The sequence below is a fragment of the Mesocricetus auratus genome, unplaced genomic scaffold (genome assembly GCF_017639785.1).
Source record: "Mesocricetus auratus isolate SY011 unplaced genomic scaffold, BCM_Maur_2.0 Super-Scaffold_100006, whole genome shotgun sequence".
NCBI classification, from domain to species: domain Eukaryota; kingdom Metazoa; phylum Chordata; class Mammalia; order Rodentia; family Cricetidae; genus Mesocricetus; species Mesocricetus auratus.
This window is the reverse complement of record NW_024429190.1, coordinates 11864531-11885118: the sequence shown is the minus strand read 5'-3', so window position 1 is coordinate 11885118 and position 20588 is coordinate 11864531. Positions and strand designations below refer to the sequence as shown.

General features: G+C 52.7%; 1 protein-coding gene across 1 annotated transcript; it reads left to right on the top strand.

Moving 5' to 3' along the window:
* The first annotated feature begins 13172 nt into the window (after positions 1-13172).
* On the top strand, positions 13173-16882 carry Osm (oncostatin M). Its single transcript, XM_021226513.2, has 3 exons — positions 13173-13335; positions 14805-14941; positions 15336-16882. Exons 1-3 carry the CDS (start codon positions 13302-13304, stop codon positions 15894-15896), a joined length of 732 nt encoding a protein of 243 aa, XP_021082172.1. The 5' UTR covers positions 13173-13301; the 3' UTR covers positions 15897-16882.
* The last annotated feature ends 3706 nt before the right edge of the window (positions 16883-20588 follow it).

Genomic DNA, 20588 nt, shown 5'->3' with positions numbered 1-20588 from the left:
GCCGGGCCCTCTGCTTGAGTGACAGCCAGTGTCGGGTTTTGACCTCCCAGATTTCTCCCACCTCCTTGGTTTTCAAGCAGTGTGTATCTGTGACAGATGAGTAACTAAAGCCTCCAGCCCATTTGTGACTAAGTCATATGGTTCTCAACTAAAGCTGCTTCTCTCTAAACTCTAGAGTCTGTTCATTCTTAGTTACTTCAGGACGACTAGAGAGCTCTGGACACTGGAGAAATTCCCCCGTCTCTCACCTAAGGGTCCCCTGGCTGGACACTGGGGAACCTATCCAGGAGGTCCCAAAACACCTGTCTCCCAGGTTACTGCCTACCTTCCTATAGGCCTTGCCTGAATTCTTATGTCCCTCTTACGGAGGAATCACACGGTTCATGACACTGGGTGGTCAGGCCTTTCCTGCTGAGGTGTAGGGCTAAGCGGGCAGAACAGGACCCGAGCCCACCTAGAGCCCCCGTCGCCCTCCAGTGCTATATGTCTGGGCACATGTGGGGTTTCTCCATCTTGGGGCCTGCTCAACGGGACAGGACACATGGCAGCAGTCAGGGCCCCACACATGCCTGGGAGGTTATCAGATACCTTCAGCTCAGACCCACCCATGCTCAGGAGGGGAAGGAGGGTGTGACTTCCCTGTACCCAGGTCGTGACTCCCTAGAAAAGCCAGTACATGGGCTAGGCTTCTGGCAGTATGCCCACCTGGCTCTGGGGACCCCAAGGCTGGGACCTCAGGCTGCAGATCCGATGAGTCTAGAGCACGGTCCGGCATGGTGAGTGAGTGGTAAGAGGCCTTGGCTAATCCTCTTCAGCCTCAGTTTCTCTGTGTCCGGGAGTCAATTCCTTCTGGGACCCTGGGAGGGAGCATTTCCTCAGCATTTGTCTGTGGTGGGGAGTGCGATGGGAAAGGCCTGTCTCCTGTAATGGGGGACTAGTGTAGGCTCAGGCTGGGGTAGGACAGTCTGCACTCGAGGGGGGTCAGGACGCCCAGGGCTGCCTGTCCTATACCCAGCTGGCCCTGTGCCCCTTGGGAGGTCTGCCTATGAATCACTCAGGTTTAGCCGCTTTTGTCATCCCAGCCCTCGAAAGCCTCAGGCCTCAACCAGGTCCAAACTGGCCCTCACTGACTCTCTGGGCTGCCCACTCTCTGATCCAGCCAGGGGCAAGAACCACGACCCAGCAGGCTGCTCAGGTGCACCCCAAGGCTGGGACCACACGCTGCAGATTCGATGAGCCTAGAGCTTGGTGGTAGGCTCAGCCTGGTGTGTGTGTCTGTGTGGTTACTTCTATATCTGTCCACATGAGACTTTGTCAAGGCATTGGGATCCTTGGGGTCCCAGGGCTGGGGTTCTAGCCTGTAACAGGCCTTTTATGTTTCTAGGGGCCTCAGACATTTGGGGGAACAAGCATAGGGTTTAGAAGGTGCCCCAGGGACGGGCCTCCACCCCAGGCTGGTGCCTCCCTGGAAGCCGATAGGGGTTGGGCCTAGCAGTCTCCAGGCCTCCATGGGGTCTCCAATCAGTGTGGTCAGCCTGGGCTGGACTTGGCAGGTCTGCCCTAGAGGCAACAGAAGGTATGCTAGGCTTCCATCATGCAGCCTAGGGCCCAGCCCGGCCTGACATCTGGGCCTGGACAAGAGGAGCTGAGACAGAGGAGACCTCAGCCAGCCCAGTTTCTACCCTCCTATCTTGTCAGTGCACAGGAATTCACCTCAGGTCATCCTCGAAGATAGGAACAGAAATTCCAGGTTTCCAGACCTCTGTCCCACCCTGTCCCAGGGGCTGCCTGGTCCTGTACGTGCCAAATTGCATAACAGTTGGGTTTTCTTTTATTTTTTTAAAAGACTTATTTATTTTATGTGTATGAGTGTTTTGCCTGCACACGCAGGCTTAGTGCCTACAGAGGTCAGAAGAGGGCATTGGATCCCTGGAACTGGAGTTAGGAATCGTGAGCCACCATGTGGGTGCTGGAAGCTGAATCCTTGTCCTCTGTGAGAGTAACTAGTGCTTGTAACCATGGAGTTGGCTCTCCAGTCCTCACAGTTGGATTCCTGCTCCTCTGTAGGAAAGAAAGTGCTGGCCACCATGCTGGGCCAGGATCCTGCCTGCAGGAGAGGCCCAGGCAGGAGCAGGAGGTGAGCTTGTCTGCAGAGGGCAGGCGCTGCTTCTCTTCACTGATCTCAGTGTGCTTCTCTGTGGGGAAAGGCTGCTAACGGATAGGCCTGTCATTCGCATATGTTACGCTCTTTCTGCTCCTCACTTGACATGGGGCTAACAAAACCAAGTTCTAAAAAGGCCCATGTGCCCACCAGGCCTGGAGAGTGTGTGTGTGTGTGTGAGAGAGAGAGAGAGAGAGAGAGAGAGAGAGAGAGAGAGAGAGAGAGAGAGAGAGAGAGAGAGGACTGTAGCTAAGCCCTGAAGGATGGGAAAGATTTTGTAAGAGCCCTTGTAATCCAAGCTGTCTGGGTTGGTGGCCAGGCATCCGCTTATGGTGACAGCTGACAGTGGTTGTGTGGGCAGGCACGCGAGGTCTGGCCCTGGCTCCTCCCTGACCCTGGGCTGAATAGAGTGGAGGTATTGAGCAATGGCCCCTGTCTGTGTCACTTTCCCAAGAGGGCCATAATGCTGGGGCTCTGAGCCATGGGTTCCTGTCATAGTGGTGCCCAGGACTTCTTTCCAGGGGATTAGCTGTGGCATCATGAGGATGTAGGTGCTGCGTGCGCGTGTGTGTGTGCATGTGCGTGTGCGTGTGTGTGTGTGTGTGTGTGTGTGTGTGTGTGTGTGTGTGTGTGTGTGTGTATTTGAATAGCTACCTCTACACCTGTGGAAGGGGCAGTGTCCTGGTGTGGCCATTACTCCGTCCTCTTTGGTGGGCATGTGGATGTCTGTCTCTGTATGTGTGTCTGTGTTGTGCAGATGCTCACTGTGGGTTTGACTCTGTCTCTGCATGTGTGACTGCATGTGTGTATGAATTGGGGGCATCTTAGGTGTTTATATGATCACATGTGCCCTCTGCCCCTGTTGCTTCTCTCCAGGGCCCCTGTGTCCCCAAGGACAAGGTTGCCTCTTGCTCCCCTCCCTGTTTCAGCTCTCCTAATCGCCTCCACTTCACCCCCTCTGTTCCCTTGCCTGCCACCCCCAAAGCATGCACAGCTTTCCACCTAGACCCCAAGATGTCACCTGCTCTTCAGTCCCCTGATCAGCACACAACACCTGGGTGTGCCTGTTCCTGGTCTCTGCTGGCTTTAGTGACTCAATGTCCCTTTCCTGTCACTGCACAAGTGAGCTGTCCCCTAGCACGTCCTTTGAGGAACACAGCCCCACAGCCATGTTCCTTGACCTTCCCACTCACTCGTGTAACCTTGGAAATCCCTTAACTTTCCCAAGATGACGGTGTGTCTGTCTCCGTCCCTCCCTCTGTCCTGCATCTGTCCTTTTCCCTCCACCCCTCTGTCCTCCCTGCCATCCATATTGAAGACAAAACCAGGGCTTCTCACATACTGAGTAACACCCTAACCCTAGCTGTGTTTTTAAAGTCTTTCCTTAATTTCTTTTCTTGGCGTCTGGACGGTGTGTGCACGCATGCACGTGTGTGTACGTGGATGCAGGATACACACCCTTGGAGGCCAGAGGGCAAAGTCACATGTCCTCCTCTATGGCTTGCCACCTCGTTTTGAAGGTAGGGTCTCTTACTGACTATAGAGCTCCTGCTAGACTGGCTGGCCAGTGAGCCTGTGGGACACACCTGTCCCAGACTCCTGGTGCTGGGGTTTCAGATGCCCACCACCACGCCTGGCTTTTACATGGTGCTGGGGATCTGAGCTCGGTTCCCCATGCTGGTGCAGCAAGCACTTTACCCACTGCCTTCTCAGCTCCCCGACTTAAGAAAAGAAAAGCTGTTCTGGGCTGGAGAGATGGCTCAGAGGTTAAGAGCACTGGCGGCTCTTCCAGAGGTCCTGAGTTCAATTCCCAGCAACCACATGGTGACTCACAACCATCCGTCATGAGGTCTGGTGCCCTCTTCTGGTGTGTGAGCACCCATGCAGTATACATCAAAAAAAGCTGTTCATTTTTATATGTGAGCATGTGTTGCGCCACGTATGTGCAGTGCCTGCAGATGTCAGAAGAGGGCGTCAGATCCCCAGGAACTGGAGTTAGAGGTGGTTGTGAGTAAACATGTGGGTGCTGGGAACTGAATTCCTGTCCTTTGCATGAGCAACAAGTGCTCTTAACTGCTGAGCCATCTCTCCAGCTTCTTCCTCAATTTTTAAATTGACATAAAATTTGCATAATTTTACTTTTTTTCCTTCTCTCTTGAGACAGGGTCATGTTTGTCTGTCATGGTCCTCCTGCCTCAGCCTCCCCAGTGCTGGGATTACAGGTGTGCTCATAGCTATTTTAAGTCAATTCAGCGGTATTTGACTCACTTAGCTCAAAACCGCTTCACCACTCCAAAAGGAGGCCAAGCACCATGAGCAGCCAGGTGCTCGCTCCTCCCCCGCCCACCACCCGTGCATATCCTCTCCACATTTCCTCTCTGGAGGGAATGTCTCAGGGTCCTCTTCACATACCCCAAGGCACTGCATGCATCCTGCATTTCGTTTCTTCATTATCTTTTGAGGACATTTGGGGGTTGTCCACTTCGGGCTGTTAGATTCAGAGTTTGAGTAGGGAGGTGCGGTTCCTCCATCCTGATTTTAAGTTCATTCTAGAACAAGGGGATCACTGACCGCTTAACACCCTCCCCTCCATTGAGTGGTCACTGGGAGGTGCCTGGAAACAGCGTGATGGCTTCTCTCTTGGGGTGCAGGATACATTTCTTCTCTCTTGGGGTGCAGGATACATTTCTTCTCTCTTGGGGTGCAGGATACATTTCTTCTCTCTTGGGGTGCAGGATACATTTCTTCTCTCTTGGGGTGCAGGATACATTTCTTCTCTCTTGGGGTGCAGGATACATTTCTTTCTTGTATCAGTGTAACCATGTGGGGTTTCTCTGGGTCTCCCCAAGTCACACGGGAGAAGGTGACTTTTCCAGCATCTCCCCAGTCGCTTTCTCAGTGCGTCTGCTGATTGGCACAAGAGTCCCCCTCTCCCCACATCTTCCTCTTGCGCGTCTTGTAAGTTTTTATTAGTTAGGTGACAGTTTCTTTGTGTATCCCTGGCTGTCCTGGAACTTCTGTGTAAACCAGACTGGTCTAAAATTCAGAGATCCACCTGCCTCTGCCTCTTGAGTGCTGGGAATAAAGGCGTGCGCCACCACACCCATCCGTAACTTCTCTTTCTTGGTCGTTTCTCTCTGCTGCTCAACTGCTAAGAATAAAGAGTCATTCATGCGCCTGCCTTACATGTGTGAAGATCTGAATTCAGATGCCCAATATCCACGCAAAATCTGGGGGCTGTGGTGCAGGTCTCTAACCCCAGCACTGGACAGGGAGGTGGGCAAGCCAGGCAGACCCCTAGAGTTTGCTGGATATCCAGTCTAGTCAGGCTGGTGAGACCCAGGTTCAGTGAGGGACTGCCAAAAAATAAAGTGGACAGTGACCAAGAAAGACACTGGGCAATGACCTCCAGCCTCCACACCCATGCACACACCACACACACACACACACACACACACACACCACCAGCAGCTCCCTTCTTTGCAAGACCAGCAGGTGTCACTTTTGTAGAGTGGGTACCCAAGTGACTTTTACAAAGGAGGGACGTGTGGCACTTTTTTTTTCAGTTACTTTTCCTGGAAAGTGTTGCAATCTAGAGTAGCCAAAAAAGCATATTTTTGAGCATGCTATAAAAGAGTCAAGGAAAAAGTCAGCATGTTTTCAAAGCTGCCCAGAAGCCAGATCATGTGCTCCGGTGTGACAAGGGTGACAGAGACTTGACTCCTTTGGAAAGGGACCTAAGCAGCTGTACTGCCTGAGATCAGCTGCTCCACTCAGCAACGCGGGGTGCTGTCCTTCCAGAAGCCTGGCTGCAGATGCATCAGCGCATACGTGCCAGCAAGGCACGTCTGGGTCCTGCAGCCCGGCAGCCATGACTTCCCTCTGCTGCAGCCGCTATAAATGACCACACAGATGTCCCTGATGTTTCTTCAGCCCCTACTGTACCCTGGGCCCTCCCTGTCTGCACCATGAGCACAGAACACACTCCCCTTCCTCTTAGGAACACCTACCCAGTCCTGTGCCGCTTTCCCCTGCTTCTGTGGACAGAATGTCATTTTTGTGACTTGGCAGCATCAGTTCTGAACAATCAGTTGAACATGCTGGTGGGTCTCTTGGCCTAGGAAGGCTATATGGGCTCCAGACTGAATTTCTCCCTTTCCGGGAGTCTGCCTTCTATGCCTCAGTTTCTCCATCTGCAAAATGGGGCTGGCTATGAGAACTCAGTAGTGTGCCCTGCATGAATGTGTAACGCTAACCCTGGCACATGAAAAATCTAGAAACATACCTTGTTTTCAGGGACCGGGGAAACCAAACATTTTAAGCAAGAATCTGATATTTCAAAATAGGTGTTCCAAAGGCCAGGATTCATGCCTGTCGTGCATGAAGCCCAGGATTTAGTCCCCACTCTGTATAGGCCTTTGCAGTGGCAGGGGCTAGCGGAGGTAGTGGGGTCAGAAATTCAGTGTCAGCTACATAGTGGTGCAGAGCCAGCCTGGGATCCATGGGACCACGTCTCAAAAAGTGGGCAGGATAGTCTACGTTGTCATTGCAAGAAACATGGGCGCACAGATGAACTCCTACCAAGTTACTGTTCAACACAGTGTTTGCCTGGAAGGGACACGGCTCTGTGGGGGCTTCGGACCTTCCGTGGTCAATGTGCCTTCTTTTACCTCACAGGTATAACCTGGGCTCGTAGTGGGTGGTGAAGTCATCCTGGGGCAACCAGTCAGTGCACTGCTGGGCAGCCTCTGCTCTGTTGCCCGCCTGTCAGTACGCCTGTGGTCACTGCCTGCAGGGTTCCCTCAGTCTGGGTTTTCCTGGTCACAGGAGCTGTGGTGGTGGCTGGTGTGTCAGAGAGACACAGCGCTGAAGGAACTCTCACTGTTCCTTCCGCTCCTCTGAATACGGCTTCAGACGCCTGGGGGTCAGTTACTCAACTTGGGAGGCATCAAGCACACGTGTTGGTGGGCCAGGTCCCAGGAAGACTCTGGTATCTGGAGAATGAGGGATCCCCCGGGGCCCCATGACCTCCCTGACCCGGCATGTCCCTGCTCACTGGGGCTTACGCAATCCTGCCTTTCCCAACTGCCCGAAGCCACCCAATGACATAAACCAATGTGTGCCTTCATCTTCCCCAGGAACTGCCAGGTACATGTTTACCAAACCCCCACTGAGGGTCAGGCTCAGCCCTGAGTGACACTAAGCATCCTAAGAGGTGCCTCGTGCCACTCACGGCACTTAGGAAAATCCAGACACAGTCCTCGTATTATCAGACCTGTGCAGTCCTGTGTCTTGCCTTCACTCAGGGTTACAGGGTCATCACCACTATCCAGCTCTAGAACAGTCCAGCTATCCCTCCCCAGGTTCCGCCAGCAGTCACCCCATCCCCAGGTTCCCACACTTCTGCTGCCTACCCTGACCCTGTCTGTGTGGGCACCAGCGCCATCACTGTGTCAGTGGCCGTCTGTCAGACGGAAGGTTTCCAAGGCTCACACATGTTGTGACACACGTCAGTACTTCACCCATGTTTGTGAATTATATTCCACTGTGTCTATCCTCTCCTGTGATCACTGCAGGTTTGTGTGTGGGCATGTGCTGTCTGGTTTTGCTCCTTATTAGATCAAGGCTTGTTTGTTTGTTTGTTTTCTTGCCTGATGTGGTGGTGCATACCCATAGTCATAGTTTTTTTTTTTGGGAGGGTTGTTAAGGCAGAAAGACTGCCATGAGTTTGAGGCCAACCTTGAATATATAGTGAATTGCAGACTAGCATATAGTACAGAGTGAGGCATTGTCACAGAAAAACAACTAAAGATTTTTTTTTGGACATGTTTTGGGGTATGAGTTTAGGAATGGACTTTCTGGACTTAGTCTTTGTGTTTGTTTAACTGTTTTCCAGGCAATATCTTGCACTCCTGCCAGCACCGTACACGGGTTCTAGTGTCCCCGTATCATCACCAGCACCTGCTACTGCCTGTCTCTGTGCCTCTCGAGCACCCCCTGATGGTGAGCAACTTTCACCCACCTCTCAGACACTCCAGTGTCTTTTTCTTCAGTGGGAAATGTCTGACAAATCTCTGTCTCTCTGTCTCTCTCCGTGTGTCTCTGTCTGTGTGTGTGTGTGTGCGCGCGCGTGCTTGAGTGTCATCCTCGGGAATGGCAGTGACCTTCTTTGAGACACGGTCACTCGTTAGCCCGGAGCCCACCAGTTAGGCTGGCGTGGACCTCTGGGATGCCGTTTCCGCCAGCCTGCTGCCGAGATCTCAGGCATAGGCCACCCTGCCGGGCGTTTTCCTGCGGGTTCTGGGAATGGAGTTCGGTCCGGGGCTTCACTGACCACCCCACCATTCATACCCTCGCCAGCATACCCTGCCCAGTTTCTCCACCGCAACCATCCCCCAGGGTCTCACGAAGCACAGACTGCCTTGGTCCCGCTGTGTAGTTGAGGCCGGTCTTGAACTCCTGATCCTCCTGCTTCTACCTCTAAGTGCTGGGATCACAGGCGTGTGCCACCACACCTTTTGCCCATTTTTAATCCGATTACTTGTGCTCCTTATGGTTGAATTATGTCACTGAGATTTACAGGGAAGAGAAACTGAGGCCAGAGAGAGGATGTGACTCGGTTGAGAACAACAGGAAGCTGGAACCTGAATCTGTGTCCACCTCTGACCTAGTGCGTGGGGGCCCCTTGTCTGACCAGTGAAGCAGCCTCCTGCACCCCACCGCAGGTAGTGGCAGATCCTGCCCATGCCTTTAAAGGGGCAGAGCCCTCACAGCCAGAGGGTGGGCCGGAAAGGCTGGGAGATAGCAGTTCTGAGGAAGCAAACCCACCCTCTCTTCCTCTCCACATCACGAGGACCTGACTGACGTGGCCCAGGAAGAGGGGACAGCCCGGGCCCTGTGGTTGAGGATCCTATTTATACTGGCTGTTGCAAGTCTTTCCTGCTGGCGACAGGGACGTCACTGGGAGCTGACCTCATCAGAATCACTGACGCATCTCCCTCACGCCTTGCCTGGATGCTGGTGAGGCCCCACCCCCGGGCCTCGGGGCCACTCCCACTGCCCCTGGCTCCTCCACCCTCCCGCCCGACTCCTCTTACAATCTGTTATGGGCCAGAGCCTGCTCCTGGAGTGACAATGTACAATCCTAACCCACAGTACCTCAGAGGTGACTGTATTTGGAAATGAAGCACTTAAAAAGGTAAACCAAAAAGGGTCATTGGGTGGGCTCTGATTCAGTGTGACCAGATTAGGAAAGAAATTAGGGCTGGGATATGTCAGTAAAGGGCTTGATTTGCAAGCATGAGGACTTGAGTTCAAACCCCCAGAGTCTATGTGAAAAGCCAGATGTAGCCATGCAGGACTGCAGCCCCAGCACTGCAGAAGGAGCAGAAACGGAAATGCCTGGGGCATTCAACTGCTGGCCTGGCTCCAGATTCAGGTGAAAGATCCCATCTCAAGGGAGTGAAACAGTGCCATAGAGCAGGATGCGTGGTGTCCTCCTACGGTGTCCATGTGCACATGTACACTCCCATGTACACACACACACCACACACACTCACATCTACACTCCCATGTACACACACACACCACACACACTCACATCTACACTCCCATGTACACACACACACCACACACACTCACATCTACACTCCCATGTACACACACACACCACACACACTCACATCTACACTCCCATGTACACACACACACCACACACACTCACATCTACACTCCCATGTACACACACACATTCACACATACACATACACACACATCTACACTCCCATGTACACACACACACCACACACAACATACACATCTACACTCCCATGTATACACACACCACACGCCACACACACACACCACACGCCACACACACACATCCACCACATACACACACCCACCACATACACACACATCCACATCCACTACACACACACCATGCATACACACACATACACATACATATATACATACACACCTACACACACCCACACACACATCCACCACACACATATACATATCATGTGTACACATACATCCACATACACACTACACACACATATACACACACCATGTATACACACACATCCACATACAACACACACACTCACATCTACACTCCCATGTATACACACACACACACACACACACACACACACTGTGTGCCCTGTATGCAAGTGTGGAGAGTAAAGAGGAAGGCGCTTAACTCTGCTTAGCTGTGATCTCTGGGCCCCCTCAAGCACAGACACGAGTCGTATGTGAACCTACCCTCAATATACACAGGCATGCATGTGATGACTATGTAAGGGCACAGTGAGCATGTGGCCACCTGCAAGCCAGGGAGCAGTCACATGGGGTGACACATTCCAATAATCCAACACTAGAGAGGTCAATCTGAGGCCAATCCGGACTACACAGTGAGTCTGAGGCCAGCCTGGTCTACACAGGTGAGAGCTGGCCTAAATAAATAAACAGTTAAGAAGAGGTCCCTGAGAAAGAACCAGCACCAGTTACAGCCTAACTCAAAAGCCTTGCTCTCAATGGTAGGAGCACACTTTCTGCTGAGTCTGCATAGCCTGCGGGACAGAGCCCCCAGTCCATCCAAAGGCTTCTGCGTCAGAGGATTCAAGAGAGTATGCACGGAAAACAAAGCCGGACTGAGATGGGTCCTCTATAAAGAGCGTGCTTGGACATTCTTTTTTGTGATTCCCTGATGACACCATTGTTTTCACAAAGAATTTGCTTTGGGCTGGGGATTATATGTCATCTAGGGAAAGTTGCCCTCTACAGGAGGCCATGTGGAGGTTTCATGTACACACTACACCATTTTAAAAGTGACTTCCGTAGATTTTGGTACCTTTGGGAAGGAGGCCCTGCAATCAGTCACTGGAGGATACCAAGGGTCATTTGTACCCCATTATGACTGTTCCAGGAAATAAGTATGCACACACAGGCCTTGTACTTGGTGAAGGTGGCCCAGGAACCTGTGCACACAACATTCAGATTGGCCCCTGAGCTAAGAGTGGATCTTTGGACACCGGGTAAAATGCACTCCCTTCCTTCCTTTCCTTTTCTTCGGGAGTAGGATGCTTGGCACCAAGCGTCCAGGCCAGCACCTAGCCTTGGTAGACACTGGCAGCCCCTTTTACTTTATTAGATTGAATTTATTTATTGATTTGAGACAGAGCTCCTGGCTGGCCTGGAACTCGCAGTGAGTGAACCACTGTGTATTCCAGGCTGGCCTCTGGCTCACACTCCTGCCTCAGCCTCCTGAGAAGCTGGAATTACAAACGCCACACCCAGCTTTGGATGCCCTCTCAACTCAGCGGGGCAACCTCCCTTCTTTCTGCCTTTGCCTTAAACAGAGGAGACTGTGCAGGGCCCATGAGGGGAGGAAGGAGTGACAGAGGTGAAAGACGCCTCTTGCGGACACAATGGTTCAGTGGTGCTCTCTAGCCAGACTCGGGAGCTTCCCTCTGTCCCCTTGTCGCGGTGAGACGAGGCAGCTCCCTGCCAGGGCTTGGGTGTGAGGGGAAAGGGGTTGTTCCGGATGACATCAGGGGTGTGAAATGCAGAAGGAGCCAAGCCAGGGCCTAGGGAACAGAACCCTGGGGTGGGCAGAGGTGAGAAATTCGGCAGAAGGAAATGCAGACCTCAGGAGGCGGATCTAGACTGGACCAGACTGGGGGTGCTGCCAAGGGGAGCACTGCCCGGCACAGAGACTGAGTAGGTGGGGACGCAGCCGCCTCTGGATGGGGAGTGGGGTGAAGATGTTTGTTCAGTGGGTACATGAGGACCAGCAGCAGGTGGTGTGGCCAGGGCTGGACTCCAGCAGGGTGCCTGTAGCTGGAGAAGCTCAGGCCCCCGAGTCCTAAGGCCCGCGCCCAGCCTCCTCGGGCTACCTCTGGTCCCTGAGGTTACAGCCTAAGGATGCTGGTTCTAGCTTGGTAGACGAGCCGGGGCTTCCAAGCGTGGCCTGTGGGCCTGGGCCAGCCTGAGCCCCAGTTTACCACAGCTGCTGACGGACTGGACTGGAAGACGCTGTCTTCGGTGCCGGTGCCGTAAGTTGTCACGTTCAGCCAGCACTGAGAAGCAGAGGGCCCACCCATGATGGATCACTATCTTTCAGAGAAAGTGAAACCTGGTCTCCAACTGCCACCACAGCAGCCCCCCCACTCCAGCTTCCCCTCTGAACTCACAGCTTCCCCATCTCCTCCCCCCTCCCCGCATCCCGTCCCCCGAAAACCAGTACTTGGAATTCAAGTTTTGTCTTTTTTTTTTCCTTCAAAGGCTTTTTTGCCTTTTATGTTCCTGTTGGCAGTGTCCTTATGAGGTGAACCAAGAAATGCGTTTCTCCTCTTCATTTCACAGGTGAGGCTCAGAGTGGTTAAGTGACTTGCCTCAGGTCACACAGCATTTCAGAAGGTTTGAGACCTGGTCTCCCTAGAGGATCCCGTCTACTGAGAGGGGACCTGGAATTGGGAAGGCTGTAAGGGATAGCTAATGGGAAGAATGGAAAGGAGGAGTCGGGCTAGAGGATGCTGGCCTAGGATTAGAGCCACAATCTTGGGGCCCGAGCCTGGCTCTGTGCCCAGAGCCTGGTGGTTTCCGCTCACAGATGTCCCGACAGCCCAAGCGAGAGGGTGGGAAGGGCACTCAACGAGGAAGATGTCTGGCTGTCTTCAGCCCTAAACCTCGGTGTCCTGTGAGGTTGGTGTTCCTGGGCCAAGGATGGCCTGGGCTTGCAGACGTCTCTGGCTCGCAGCTCCTGCGGTGACCCCTGGGCTGGTTCCCTGCAGATGGCACGGCCCCCCGTGCTGCCCGCTCACCCCAAGAAGGCTGAGGCTGCGGTTTACATCATCCTTGGGCGTGGGGCTGACCTCGAAGAACGAATTCGAAGAAAACGGGAGGAGGAGCGGGCTTGTCATGGCGCCCGGCGCCCATTGGACGCCCGTGGAGACTTTGGTTTTTGGGGTCATGTTCCCAGAAGGCCTGCCCTCCCCCCTTCCCCTCCCCACCCACCTCACGAGGTGTTGGCCAATCGCCCCGTCGGGCATAAAGTGGCTGCCAGCCCGCAGGACACCCAGCCGAGCCCTGTCACCCCAGAGCGGCACGGGCCGCATCGCCAGCACCCAGCATGCGGGCACAGCTTCCACAGAGAACACTGCTCAGTAAGTACTTCCTTCCTTTCCGCCCTCCCGGGGCACAGCTGTGCCAGCTGGCTGCGGGGGGCAGCTCCTGAACGTCGGGCGCTGCAGAGCGGGCATCAGGTGAAGGATGCTGATGGGAGGGAGAACTAGGAGGTCAGGGGTCCTCCGAGACTCCAGCATACCCACAGTGGAGATGTGGCATTCCCGGAAGGCTTCCAGAGGGAGGCGAGAGAGACTGTGTTGGGGACCAGGGCATGAGGGGAGATGACAGAGCGGGAAGAAGCTGGAGAGGCCAGGGGCAGGTGGGAGATGGGCGGGAAAGGAAGTTGCAGGAGGTCTGTGAGGGAGTGGGGCAAGTCCTGGGACGGGGCCTCCTTGCCCTGGTTCAATTCCCAGGGTCTAGGGTAGATGGGAGCGCAGCCGAGCCCGAGGGCTTCAGATCATCACACGGCGCGCGCGAGCACACACACGGCGCTCACACACACACGCACACACGCACGCACACACGCACACACGCACAGCCACACCCCCATGGGGACAAGCAAATAAAGCCATCCACGTGGGCGAGGGTCTTCCCTCACACTGACACGGAAGGCTTACCTGCAGGCCGGAAGCCCGGTGAGCAGGGCAGGCACCTCAGCGCTTCCCACAGGCCTAGGGGCACTGGTCCACGTGCACCTGTCACTCGCTCCCCGTGGGCCCGCGCCGGCAGTGCGGCTACAGACACCCGGGGAAGCTGGGGAGGGGACTTGCGGTTGGCACGCCTGGGCTCCTGGCCCTCCCCAGCAGCTGGCCCTCCCCAGGGGGCTAGTCGGTTTGTAGGAAGGGAAGGATGGTGTCACAGCCTTCCGGGCCATTGCACCACAGGCCCCTTCCGACCACGTGGCTGCCGGTGCCTAAGGGTGGGGGCCAGCGAGCTGCAACCTTCTCGGGGACTCCCAGGATCCCTGACGTGCGCGTGCGTGCGTGGGGGCTCTTGACCGGCAGGCAGGAAGGTCAAGGAGAACTCTGGGCATGTGTGACCTGGGCAAGACTTTCTCGTGCACCTCGCTCACCTTTCGGGAGACCGGGCGTCAGCCCTGGCTGGCCGTGTGGGTGGCGAGGCACTGTCCCTGGCTCTGTGAACAGAACCTGGGGACCTCTCCATTCTGCCGACATGGAATGCTAAGGTCTGCACCGGAGTTAGGGAACTGACCGACCCTCGTGTGAGGCCAGACGTCTTGTAGCGGACTCATCCCGCCGTCCCGTGCCCCAAGGGTCAGGACAGCGATGCTGTGTGCAAACAGCCAGCTTCCCACTTGGCGGTTGCAGCCACCCCCTCACCCTGTTTGGTCTGTGTGGTGACTCACTGGGAAGGTGGCAGCCTCAGAGGGTGTTCCCGTCAGACCCAGTGCCCGTTGCAGGCCTGGCTCCTGCTCTGGGCTGCACAACCAGACAGAGGGCTGTGCACGGCACAGGTCAGGTAACCGCGCTCTTCCTTCTCTGCTCAGGTCTGGCCCTCAGTCTCCTGTTCCTGAGCGTGGCCCGGACCACACGCCGCTGCCCCAGCTCTTTCCCACAGCTCCTCAGCCAGCTGCAGAGTCAGGCGAACATCACGGGGGACACGGGATCACTCTTGGAGCCCTATGTAAGCCCCAGCCGGCCCTCAGGGCACCTGCGCCCCAGAGAATCGTGGGGACTAGTGATTGGGTGTGTTCATGGGGGACCAGTAAGGGGCAGGTGGGGAACCTGAGTTATTCTAGGGGTGGTGGAGCTGCCCGGCTCCCAGCTCCATTCCTTGGCCGCCCCCTGCTGTCTGTCTGGTTTGGCACCTTTGCTCTAGGCTCCCAGATGTGGCAGTGAGTGAGGCACTCCCGTCGTGTGCCCCCCCCCGTCCTTACTCTTCAGAGTTATCTCTTTCTTCTGCCTCGGCTTTTGTATCTCTTTGCTGGGAAGACCACACAAGATGTAGGGTTTCGAAGGCAGGTTTGTCTGTGTGTGTTTGGTTCTGGCATGCAATCCTCACTCTCTTCCTTCCTCAGATCCGCCTCCAAAACCTGAACACGCCTACCCTGAGAGCTGCCTGCGCAGAGTTCCCTGTGACCTTCCCGAGTGAGGACACCCTACGCGCACTGAGCAAGCCTCGCTTCCTGAGCACTGTCCAGGCCACACTGGGCAGAGTGTTGCAGCAGCTGAGTGCTTTAGCACAGAGATTTCCGAAGACTCGGGCTTTTCCAGAGCTGGAGAAGACCAGGGGGAACGTCCAAGGCATCAGGAACAACGTCTTCTGCATCGCCCAGCTGCTCAACCACTCCCTAGAGACACCTAAGCCCACACAGGCGAGCTCTGGGGCCTCGCTGTCCACGGCCACAACGCCAAGCATTTTCCAGACCAAGCTAGACAGCTGCCGCTTCCTGTGGGGCTACCACGGTTTCATGGGCTCAGTGGGGAAGGTCTTCCAGGAGTGGAGAGACGGCTCCAACCGCAGCCGGAGACACAGCCCTAGACGCGGCCTGCTCCCGGCCTGGCGCAAGGGAGCCAGCAGAATCAGACCCTCCAGGAGCAGCCAGAGCCCCATGTCCAGGGTCCAGGCGCCCCGGTAGCCTGAGGACACACTGACGGACACGGCATAGTCTGTGGATGCGGGATGTCGCCTCTCAGAGGCTTTCAGAGATGCTCCTGCGTTCAGAGCTGTGCAGAACGGCACTTTAGGGCGTGGCGGTGGGAGGCCCCTCCCACCACGCCCGGACCGCGGGGCTCATCAGCTTGTGGTGCCCCACTCCAAGCCTCCAGTCCCAGTGGGGCGGCCGGGTCAGGCCACGTGGGACTGGCTTTCCATTGATTCAGGGGTCTGATGACACAAGCTGACTCACAGCTGGGCTGAGCCCCCTGGGCTGCTGTTGGTCCTTTCCTCTCATGACTTGAAGCTGTTGCTCCCAGACTTCCTCCTTTCGCTGTGGCTGGGTTCTAAAGGGAAGGTCAGGTCCAGGGCTCTCTCCCATGCCTCATCCCACTCAGACCAGATACCTGGACATCTGGGAGGCCTCATGTTTGGCAGCTGCACCAGGGGCAGGTGTGCCAAAAGGAGCACTGATCTAGTAGTTCAAGGGAAGAGAGCTCAGGCCTTTCTTGTTCTCTAAGTGTGACTGTGGGCAGGACAGTTGACATATTTGAACGTCAGCGTTCTCTGTGGAAAGCTGTCTTGTGTGTGTGTGTGTGTGTGTGTGTGTGTGTGTGTGTGTGTGTTTGGGTCCTGTCAGCTGCGGGACTCTGTGACATGGGGTGAACATCAAAGTCTCTGTAAATGGGGACAAACGGTGCAATTGGTCATGGGGTGGGTTTATGGAGATCTCCCAATGCCCGTAAGCCCCATTCTGGCTGCTTGTTGCTCCCTCTGGTGGTGTGTTGTGGAATTTTCACATGCTGAACCCGTCCTCCTGGAAGAGGACTCGAAAGCTGATGAGCAATTACTTGGAGGGACATGACTAATTTATTGATTTTTTTATCAGTCTTTAATCCGTTTTATATTTATATGGCTTATTTATAATGTATATTTAATATTAATATTTTGCTAACATATTTAAAACTTGCCGAGTTTCTAAAGTTGGTGTCAGTCTTTTCTTATGGGAGAAGGTTTGGGGGTCTTCCTCAGGGGAGGTCTTTACGTGTCAAGGCCAAAGATGTCTGTGCTCTTGGATGGGTTAGAGGTCTGAGCATCATGTGGAAGTCACATGGCCACAGCTGTGTCACACACGAGGCATTTCCTTTTTCTTAGCCGTGTGTGTGTGTGTGTGTGTGTGTGTGTGTGTGTGTGTGTGTGTGTGTTAGGCTTTTCCTGGAGAGTTGCAACATGCACACATCTATTCCTCCCAGAACGAGACCCCATAACAGACTAAAGTTCAAGTCCACGTTGGTGAACTAGTCTTATTGGTGTTACATGCAGGAGTAGGGTGAGGGGCTTGACTCAAACGCACTGGTAGCAGCTGGAACGGGGTCTCCAAGCGGTATGCCGTCACCAGGATCCGCTGTCCCCTCTCTGATGTGTCAGTTCAGCGCCCTTCTCCAGCAGCACCCTCCTTATTTTCTGGGGAGGGGCCCTCCAGACTCTTTAAGCTTTTGTTCCCCCAGACCATGAATTCTCCTTTCCCTTCTGAGGCTCCCGAGCCTCCTGTTTCCTGGAAGTTGTTTCAGTTCTGAGGAAATTGCCACAGAACCCTGTCACTGAACCTGGAGGTTGTGTACCTCTCCCTCCCCAGCATGGGGGTTACAGACACATGCCACCTACCCCCCACCTTCAAAGATTTTGTTTTTATCTATGTATATCTGCGGGTCTGTGCGCATGAGTGCAATGCGAGGGTCTGTGCACAGTGCTGGTGGAGGCCAGAAGAGGGCGTCAGATCTCTTGGGACTAAAGTTATAGATGTGAGGGCATGTGAGTGCTGGGAATCAAACCCAGACCTTCTGCAAGAACAGCAACTGTTCTTTTTGTTTGTTTGTTTTTTGGTTTTTTTCTTTGAGACAGGTTTTCTCTGTATTGTTTTGGAGGCTGTCCTGGAACTCGCTCTGTAGACCAGGCTGGCCTCGAACTCACAGAGATCCACCTGTCTCTGCCTCCCGAGTGCTGGGATTAAAGGCGTGTGCCACCACTTCCCAGTGAAAATAGTTTTATATTAAGAATATTTGGGGGATTGAGGAGATGGCTCAGTGATTAAGATCACTGGCTGCTCTTCCAGAGGACTGGGGTTTAATTCCTAGCACCCACATGGCAGCTCACAACTGTCTATAGCTCCAGTTCCAGGGGATCTGACACCTTCACACAGACACACATGCAGGCCAAACACCAGCGTACCATGTACTCCTTCCTGCCAGCTGCCTGGTTCCCACCGCTGTCTCTGCCCCCAAATAACACACAAGACACTATATTAGTTATAAAGCTGTTGGCTGCTCGCTATGGTTTCTTAACAGCTAGCTCTGACTTAATTATTAACCCATAATTATTGACATATATTTTTATAAGGTCTTATCTTACCAAGAACGCCAGACTTGCGTCCTCTCCTCCTGGGATCACATGGCGGCTCTCCACTGTTGACTACATTTTTCAGAATCCTCCTCGACTCCTAGTCCCACTTACCTTGCTTGGCCAACAGTGCTTTATTTATCAACCAATCAGACAAACATATACACAGAAGGACTTCCCCATCACACCAGTGCACATGAAATAAAAGTAAATAATAAAAGTTTCTTAAAAAAGAATATTTGATAAGATTTTTATGAGCCTTTGACTATTATATAAATGAAATGAAGTTTTAAATTAAATTAATGCAGTTACTGAGAACCTGTTTGGGAATGCAATCTTTATCTTCCTACATAGATATAAACACATACACATATATAATCTAAAATTCATAGATAAATAAGATCTTATCTTATGACTAATAAATGTTCTTTGATTTAATTTGCATTTTAAGGTTTTATAAAACCCAAAGACATCATTTTAATAGATTTTAAGATGTTCAGAGTGGTCACGTTTATAAGGTAGTATGTGCTTACTAGGCCTTTAAATTATTATTATTATTATGTATATCATGTTTATTTTAAGTGTATGGGTGTTTTGCCTGCAAGTATGTCTGTACAACACCTGTGACCTGTGTGCCTGGTACCTGAGGAGGCCTGAAGAGGACATCAGATCCATTGAAACTAGGGTGACCAATGTTTTGAGTTGTCACATGGGTGCCAATGCTCTTAACCACTGAGCCTTCTCTCCAGCCCCTTTATCAGGCTTTTTATTTTATTTTTAGTTTTTTGAGATAGAGTTTCTCTATGTGACCCCGGCTGACCTGGAACTCACAGAGATACACCTATCTCTGCCTCTGCTGGGACTAACGGTGTGGGCCACCAGGCCTGGCATTATCAGGCTTCTTAATACAGTTGTAAATCCTCACATGTATATTTTAATTAGGAATGCAAAAAATAAAAACAGTAATTTTCGGGCTGGAGAGATGGCTCAGAGGTTAAGAGCACTGCCTGCTCCTCCAGAGGTCCTGAGTTCAATTCCCAGCAACCACATGGTGGCTCTCAACCATCTGTAATGAGATCTGGTGCCCTCTTCTGGCCTGTGGGCATACAAACATATGCTGTATACATAATAAATAAATAAATGTTTAAAAAAACAGTAATTTTCACACACAATAAAAACTAATTTAAAAAATGAAGTAGTCAGGGTTTGTTAAATTGTTTTTCCCACAAACAATACATGAAAACAGCATGGACACACATGACACAGTTGCATGGAATCTAGAGGCACTCATTTACAAAAGCAGAAAGTTTATATAAAGAAAGGGGCTGGAGATCCGGCTCACAGGTTAGGAGCACTGGCTGTTCTTCCAGAGGACCTGGGTTCAATTCCCAGCACCAGATGTAAGAAAGAGACAGTAGCTATATTGGTTAGTTTTTTTTTGTCGACTGGACACAAATTAGGGTATCTGGGAAGAAAGAACATCAATTGAGAAAACACGGCTATCAGATCGCCTGCAGTCAAGCCTGTCTTGAGGTTTTGTTTTTGTTTTGTTTTGTTTTGTTTTGATAAATCATTAATGTGGGAGGGCCCTGAAAGCAGGCTGAACGTGCCATGAGGAGCAAGCCAGTAAGCAGCACCCTCCATGAACTCAGCATCAGCTCCTGCCTGGAGCACCTGGCCTGACTTCCTTCAGGGATGGACTGTGATCCGAGGGTAAGCTGAAAAACCCCTTCCTCCTCAAGTTGCTTTTGGTCCTTGTGTTTTATCATAGCAACAGAAACCTAAACTAAGTAGCATAAAGATCAAAAGATGGCGTTTGTCATGCAGACATAGATATTATCACTTCCTCCTTTAACAGCTGAGCAGCCCAGAGGGAGATGCTTTACTGATGAAAATGTCTTCACAATGTTGTTTTAAGTCAAAGATATATTCTCAATGTTGTTTTAAGTCAAATATATATATATATGTATGTATATATATTACAGTGAGGGTAAATCATATTGCCCATGATTGTATTTGTATATAAAAGGAAAAAAAGAAATGAAAGTAGTGTAAATTTGAATTAAGCATCATCTACTGCCCCACTGTTCATCTGGACTTTGGTTCTCTTACCTAGGATCTGACCAACCTGTTTTCTTGTATTAGAGTGCACACCTTTAGTCCCAGCACTGGGGAGGTGTAGAGAGCTGCGAAGTGCTGCACCCTTAAGATGGTACTGGCTTCCGCCTCTGCTAGCCCGACGGCAAGTGCTCTCTGTGATAAACAACTCCTTATTTGG